The sequence below is a fragment of the Bos indicus x Bos taurus genome, chromosome 28 (assembly GCF_003369695.1).
Source record: "Bos indicus x Bos taurus breed Angus x Brahman F1 hybrid chromosome 28, Bos_hybrid_MaternalHap_v2.0, whole genome shotgun sequence".
Taxonomy (NCBI): domain Eukaryota; kingdom Metazoa; phylum Chordata; class Mammalia; order Artiodactyla; family Bovidae; genus Bos; species Bos indicus x Bos taurus.
In genome coordinates, this window is record NC_040103.1 from 43,392,387 (window position 1) to 43,400,137 (window position 7,751).

General features: G+C 49.6%; 1 protein-coding gene across 1 annotated transcript; it reads right to left on the minus strand.

Annotated features, from left to right (window-relative positions):
• Positions 1-1,452: 1,452 nt before the first annotated feature.
• On the minus strand, positions 1,453-7,162 carry FAM170B (family with sequence similarity 170 member B). Its single transcript, XM_027530952.1, has 2 exons — positions 5,529-7,162; positions 1,453-2,653 (listed from the first exon to the last, which is right to left on the minus strand). Exons 1-2 carry the CDS (start codon positions 5,638-5,640, stop codon positions 1,896-1,898), a joined length of 870 nt encoding a protein of 289 aa, XP_027386753.1. The 5' UTR covers positions 5,641-7,162; the 3' UTR covers positions 1,453-1,895.
• Positions 7,163-7,751: the final 589 nt, after the last annotated feature.

Sequence of the window (7,751 nt, forward strand, 5' to 3'; positions counted from 1 at the left end):
CCTCATCAAACACTTACCCAAACCTGTGATTCCCATCTCCTGAGTCTCGTGAACTCACATGAGAGCCTCCAATTCTTCAACCACACCCCTTTGTCACCAGTGATGTGGTCTCCTCCATTCCTGACCCTGCTCACCAGAGAGATCTTTCACAGAGGCCAACCTGATTTGCTTAAAATTCCTCAAGAGCTCCTTGCAGTTTCCGGAGGAAAAAAAATTAATCTCTATCATTTTGGCTCCCAAGCCTTACCTGACCTGACTGCCCATGTGCCTATGCCAGAGGACATGAAGGGACTGTCCTCAGGGGCTGGTCTCTGTATCTGGCCAGATCCAGTCTCCTCTCACTTACCCAACTCCTCTTTTCTCATTTTTCTGGCGTTCTCAGCCTCCCCTCTCCTCTGCATCATTCCTGCTAGCGTATCAACTTTCTCTCTCCCCATCTTTGCCTTTTTGCAGTTTCCTTTTGTTCAGCTAAACTACCATTGCTTTCCTTCTTAGACAAACTTGCTAGCAGAGCTGTCTGATGTTTGTGTCCAGTGTTTTGTGTGTGTGTGTGTGTGTGTGTGTGTTCACTACTGCTCCATGCCCGTCTGGCTTGTGCCGCCCTCAGTCCCCAACACTGCTATCCTATAGCCATCAGCACCCCACTCCAGTGCTCTTGCCTGGAAAATCCCATGGGCGGAGGGAGCCTGGTAGGCTGCAGTCCATGGGGTCGCTACGAGTCGGACACGACTGAGCGGCTTCACTTTCACTTTTCACTTTCATGCATTGGAGAAGGAAATGGCAACCCACTCCAGTGTTCTTGCCTGGAGAATCCCAGGGATGGCAGAGCCTGGTGGGCTTCTGTCTATGGGGTCACACAGAGTCGGACACGACTGAAGCGACTTAGCAGTAGCAGCAGCAGCAGTAGCAGTCTCCATGTACAAATGATAGGAAATGCTCTAGTCTCAGCTCAATACCACTTGCTCTCACTATTAACAAGGCTCACCCACTCCTAGAAACTGTCTTTTTTAGTTTTGTTGATCTGAAGAAAACTCCTGGTCTCACTAATTCTACCTGTCCTCCAAATCTTTGTGAGCATCAACCTCTTTGGACAGTTTTCTCTTTCTTCTTCAACCAGCATGAGCTTGGGAGCCTTCCCCTGGGAGCCCTCCCCTTCCCTTTGCAATTGCCTGCCCTAGCTGCCTCTCACTGAGAGCTGGAGTGCATGCCCATCAGCATGCCCAACACTCAGCGGGCACCGAGTATTTTCTTGAAAGAACACGTGAAAGGGCAGAGGCAAATTTCACAGCAGTATTTAAAACAGTTGGCGTAGCTGAGCTCAGGCTCAGCAGGACTTAGTCAGCCCCACCTCTACCCTGGGAACCTGCCATTCTCAAGATGTCTGTGCCAGTGGGTAACCTGCAGAAATGGCAGCATCCTGTGGGTCCAACCCAATAACATGATTCACTCCATTAGCCATTGCCTTAAACTTTGGGTTATTCAAGTTTAATTCCAATAAAATAAGCTATAGAATTAGGGCCTATGATGAGTTCCTAACAATGAAAAAATAGGGCTGAAATTTTGTTTGTAGTTGTCTCTCCTGCGAGTCATGACCTGCTTGACCCGCCAGCAAAAATAGAAATCCCGGTGGCCACAAGCTTGCGGGCTTTCGGGCCTTGCACCCACTGTAAGAAACACTTGATTCACAGTTTGAAATGGATTCTGGTTGAAAGGCTGTGCCCTTTGGGAGGGTGACTTCCCCGACGTCTTCACGGCCCTCCCAGCTCTACACTCCGCTCGCCTCCTTCCCCGGCCCTCTTCCTTTCTCCCTGCCCTGGTGGCTCTGGTCCTGATGGCCGGGAAAGGAGCGACCGAGGTGCCGGAGGTGAGGACAGGGCAGGGCACATACCTCCGGCTCAATGCTTCTGCGACTGTGACTGTGACGAAGGCACCGTGACGCGGGGCCTTGGACCTTTGCTGCTGTCCGAAGCGCTCTCTTGCTCCTCCTCTGGCTCTTGTTCCTGCCCTTGGTCCCGGGCCCTCCTTCTCTCCAGCATCTCCTCGAAAAAGATCTGGCAGCTGAAGCCCTCCTGGATGCCATACTGGGCGTGCTCCAGCAGTGCCTCCAGGGTGGGGAAGACCCGGCAGCAGGCCACGCACCGCAGCCCGCAGTTGGTGGTGACCAGCCAGTCCGGGGTGTCCCGCAGCTCCTGCAGGCAGCACTCCAGGGGCGCCAGCAGCTCCGCGTCCTCTGGCTCTGAGCTGGTGTTGTTCTTGCTGGCTTCCAGTTCCCAGCGCAGGTCCGTATTGGAAGCCATCTCAAAGGAGGAGCCTTTCCGCCTCTGCCTCCTGATGAACTCGGCTTCGCGGATGCGGGGCTGTCGGGTGACGGGCTCGAAGCCACTGTCGGTCTCCCAGGCCACGGCCACACCCTGCACGGTCTTCACGTGGGTGTAGAAGGCACACATGCTCTGCTGGGCAGCGTCCTGGTCCCCATAAGTGCAGGAATGGCAAGACTGGTACTGGGAATAGGACTGGTACTCCGAGGATGACTGGGATGACGGCGAGCTGCTCCAGCTCAACATCCCCCGACCCTTGCCCGAGAAGTAGACGTTCTCCGCGTGCGGGATGGCTGGGCCTGGTGGTGGAGACAGCTGTTCTCTCTTCACAGGCCCTGGGAAGTGGAAGGACATTTTCATCAGTGCCACAACTGCTTCAGGTCTCTGAAAGGATGCAAGCTCCGGGGGCCCCAGGCAGGTACTTTTCCTCTCTGTGCCTGTTTCCCCATAAATTAAGGATGATATACTTTCCTTTTGGGATGATGACAAGGATCAAACGTAGAGATGTAGCTGCACCTTATGGATGCGATGACAAAGATCAAATGGTGTATGAATGTAGTATCTAAGCCCTTGACTAAACCCCAAAGGCCACCACCTGAATACAGATTGTGGGACACCCATCCATACAGCACAGTCTTCTTCATTGATAAGAAGGAATGAGCTACTGTTGCATGCCAAACATTGATAAGTCCCTAAGGCAAGAATACACAGACAACCCAGATAATCATGATGGTGTGACCACTCATCCAGAGCCAGATATCCTGGAATGTGAAGTCAAGTGAGCCTTAGAAAGCATCACTACGAACAAAGCTAGTGGAGGTGATGGAATTCCAGTGGAGCTATTCCAAATCCTGAAAGATGATGCTGTGAAAGTGCTGCACTCAATATGCCAGCAAATTTGGAAAACTCAGCAGTGGCCACAGGACTGGAAAAGGTCAGTTTTCATTCCAATCCCAAAGAAAGGCAATGCCAAAGAATGCTCAAACTACTGCACAATTGCACTCATCTCACATGCTAGTAAAGTAATGCTCAAAATTCTCCAAGCCAGGCTTCAGCAATACGTGAACAGTGAACTTCCAGATGTTCAAGCTGGTTTTAGAAAAGGCAGAGGAACCAGAGATCAAATTGCCAACATCCGCTGGATCATGGAAAAAGCAAGAGAGTTCCAGAAAAGCATCTATTTCTGCTTTATTGACTATGCCAAAGCCTTTGACTGTGTGGATCACAATAAACTGTCGAAAATTCTGAAAGAGATGGGAATACCACACCACCTGACCTGCCTCTTGAGAAATCTGTATGCAGGTCAGGAAGCAACAGTTAGAACTGGACATGGAACAACAGACTGGTTCCAAATAGGAAAAGGAGTACGTCAAGGCTGTGTATTGTCACCCTGCTTATTTAACTTATATGCAGAATACATTATGAGAAACACTGGACTGGAAGAAACACAAGCTGGAATCAAGATTGCCAGGAGAAATTTCAATAACCTCAGATATGCAGATGACACCACTCTTATGGCAGAAAGTGAAGAGGAACTCAAAAGCCTCTTGATGAAAGTGAAAGTGGAGAGTGAAAAAGTTGGCTTAAAGCTCAACATTCAGAAAACGAAGATCATGGCATCTGGTCCCATCACTTCATGGGAAATAGATGGGGAAACAGTGGAAACAGTGTCAGACTATTTTTTGGGCTCCAAAATCACTGCAGATGGTGATTGCAGCCATGAAATTAAAAGACGCTTACTCCTTGGAAGGAAAGTTATGACCAACCTAGACAGCATATTCAAAAGCAGAGACATTACTTTGCCAACAAAGGTCCATCTAGTCAAGGCTATGGTTTTTCCAGTGGTCATGTATGGATGTGAGAGTTGGACTGTGAAGAAGGCTGAGCACCGAAGAATTGATGCTTTTGAACTGTGGTGTTGGAGAAGACTCTTGTGAGTCCCTTGGACTGCAAGGAGATCCAACCAGTCCATTCTGAAGGAGATCAGTCCTGGGATTTCTTTGGAGGGAATGATGCTGAAGCTGAAACTCCAGTAGTTTGGCCACCTCATTCGAAGAGTTGACTCATTGGAAAAGACTCTGATGCTGGGAGGGATTGGAGGCAGGAGGAGAAGGGGACGACAGAGGATGAGATGGCTGGATGGCATCACTGACTCAATGGACATGAGTCTGAGTGAACTCCAGGAGTTGGTGATGGACAGGGAGGCCTGGCATGCTATGATTCATGGGGTCGTGAAGAGTTGGACACGACTGAGTGACTGAACTGAACTGAAGGCATTCTGCTAAATGAAAGAACTTAGGGTGAAAATGTCATAGAGTATTTGATTCCACTTAGATGACATTCTAGAAAAGGCAAAACTGTAGGGAGAGAGAACAGAACAGGGGTTACCTGGAGCTAAAGGCAGCAGGAGAACTGACTGCAAAGGGTCACTAGAACCTTTGGAAGGTGATAAACAGATTCTGCATCATGGTATTGGTAGTGGTTAAACAAATGTGTACCTGCAAAAATTCTTCAAACTGTACACAGAACTGATGTGGTTTGTATTTGTGAATCACAGCTCAATAAAGCCTGAGAGGGGGAGCGCTTTGGCCAGACCAGTCAGCCCTACCTTCCCCCTGGCATCTGGGGGACATGTCTCATCTTCCTCCAGGAGAATCTCACACTTTCCTTGAAACCCTCACTGGATCTCATCACCATATAAACACTAAGTGCTTGTCATAGTTTAACTCTTTCAGTGTTCAAAAAACCCTAAGAAATTGCATTGTTCTGATTTTTGACAAGTTAGAAAACTGAAGCGCAGAGCATTGACATGATTGATAGAGTGGGTACCAGTCACTTGGCCCGAAGATGGTGTGACCCTTGGGCGCTGCCCATGGTCACTTCAAAATGATGTTACGGATTAACTTTCATCCATTTATTATAAAGGAACTTTTTATATCACTGCTGAAATCACAGAACTGACACCTCAATTCTGTTTCTTTCAAAGCAAGTTAAAAGATATGACTAACATTTTAGGATGTCATCCTCATACCTCCTGAAATCCCCTTGTGTACGCACAACAGCAGCCCCGGTAAACCCATCGTCCGTGTTTATGGCCAATGCAGGACTTTGGTGACAACGCCGAGGGGTGAGCCGGTGCCTTCCCTTCCCCTTCCCCCAGGAGCCCGTCCTGTCAAGGACACACCAGCGACCCCCTTCCTTTCGACCGACCTGTCCGGCGCGCTTGTACGCTCTCCTCCGTGGACTCCGGGCTGGCCAGGCTGAGGGTGGCCTGGTCCGTGGGCGACTGTTCTCCCCTTCGGTCTGTGAAGCGCTGCTTCATGATGACCCAAGCGCCTGGGGCACAGAGCTCCAGCTGTTGGGTGCGAGTGGGCTCGGCCGGTGCTAAAGCCTCCCCTGGCCTCAGTCCCAGTGGCTGCTAGGTACCCGTGGTCACTAGGCTCCTGGCTTTATTCTGTGACCTCATCAGTGACTTTGATCTGTTCTGTGACCCGTGGCCAGGCTGCCAGGAGAGGCTGCCCACCAGGATCCCATCCCCTCCAGGACCTTCCCTGCTTTGTGTGTTGTCAGAGACGCAAACATACAGTGCGCACGCACACACACACACACACACACGTACATACACAGAGACACAAATGCCTAAAAGCACACATGCAGACACTTTTACACACGTGAACACACGTACATTCATGCTGACACACGCAACCACTCAGGCACACATACACTCAAACATACATGAACACTCAGACACACACACACACACACACACACACATACACAGAGACACAAATGCCTAAAAGCACACATGCAGACACTTTTACAGACGTGAACACATGTACATTCATGCTGACACACACAACCGCTCAGGCACACATACACTCAAACATACATGAACACTCAGACACACACACACACACACACACAAATGCCTAAAAGCACACATGCAGACACTTACCCACATGAACATACATACTCATGCTGACACACACAACCACTCAGGCACACATACACTCAAACGTACATGAACACTCAGACACACACACACACACAAATTCAGAACACGGTCGCTTAACCGCACACACGCTCGCGTACATACGATCATCACCCAACCTCAAACTGGGCCTACCTTGAACTGTGGCCGCGGCAGGGGGCCGGAGCCTTGCCGCCTCCTCACTGCTTCAGAGGCCCCACCGCTGTCTCGTTAGGGCTTTCGGTGCTCCGCGGCCTGGGGACCCAGGTGCCTGCTCACGTCTCCCCGCTCTCTGCTTACCCTCGCTCAGGTCTAGGGACTCAAGCACACCAGGGATGCTCCTGCCCCTGGGCTTTGCATTTACCCTTCCTGCTGCCAGGAGTGCCCACCCCTAGGCCCCACATGGCTCACTCTTGTCTGCAGTCTCTGAAACGACTCCTGTCCGAGCCACCTGGAATCCATTCCCCTCAGACTCTATGACGTGTGCATGTACAGGCATAACCACTTCCCAGCATTCATCTGCTGCTGCTTAAGTGTCAGCTCCATGAGGAGAGAGACGTCATTCATTCATGTCCCCCATCATATCTCCAGCATCTAGTAGAATACATTGACACATTCACAAGGATTCCAGAGATTATTGTCAAATTAATGAATAAATAGTGGGTGAACATGGCGGACATGTATTTGGATGGACCGACAAGGGCAAGTCTGTCTAGGAGAGTTGCCTTCTCTCTGTACCTCAGATCCCTGCAGCCCCAAGGCAGGCTGGCTCTCATCCCACAACTCTGAGTCCCCTCCTGCTTCTCCACCTGCACAAACCTCACTCCAAGCTCAGTCGCTCTGGCACCTGTTCCAGCTTGCCCTCTCTCTCTGCTCCAGGATGTCCTGAGCACACTTCCCCCAAAACATTTCTCCCCATATCCCCCCCAACCCCTGCTCAGTCTCACCAACTCAATTCCTCTGGATCCCAAATTCTCAACAGCTCAGAAGATAATTGGTTGAAAATAATCCCAAAGCAACACAACCACCACAGCACACGCAGCGCCTAGGAATACTCTCCTCTCCAGAACCAGAACAGAGGAAAACGCCACAGAGCTTTACTGAGAGATGGAGAGGCCCACTCGCACCTGTAAAGAGGCAGAGCTCCCTGGCAGGAAGAGGAAACACTGTAAGTGTAGTCTTTCTCCCTTAATAAATCAAGAGACTTGCCTTATAAAAGTAAACAGTAAGAGCACAAAAATCAAATAGATCAATGGAAGACAAAGGCAGTCCAGGAAAAGATCATGTTATGTATTAATATTTGAATTTTTAAGAGATAAAGTAAATAAAGGTCTAGGAGGAAAAAAAAGTCAATAAATGATGCTGAACATTTTTATTCACTTTTTAAAAAATCAACTTTGGCCTTACCTCATATAAAACAACTAAGACTAATTTCATGTGACTCTGGGGTAACTTTCAATGTA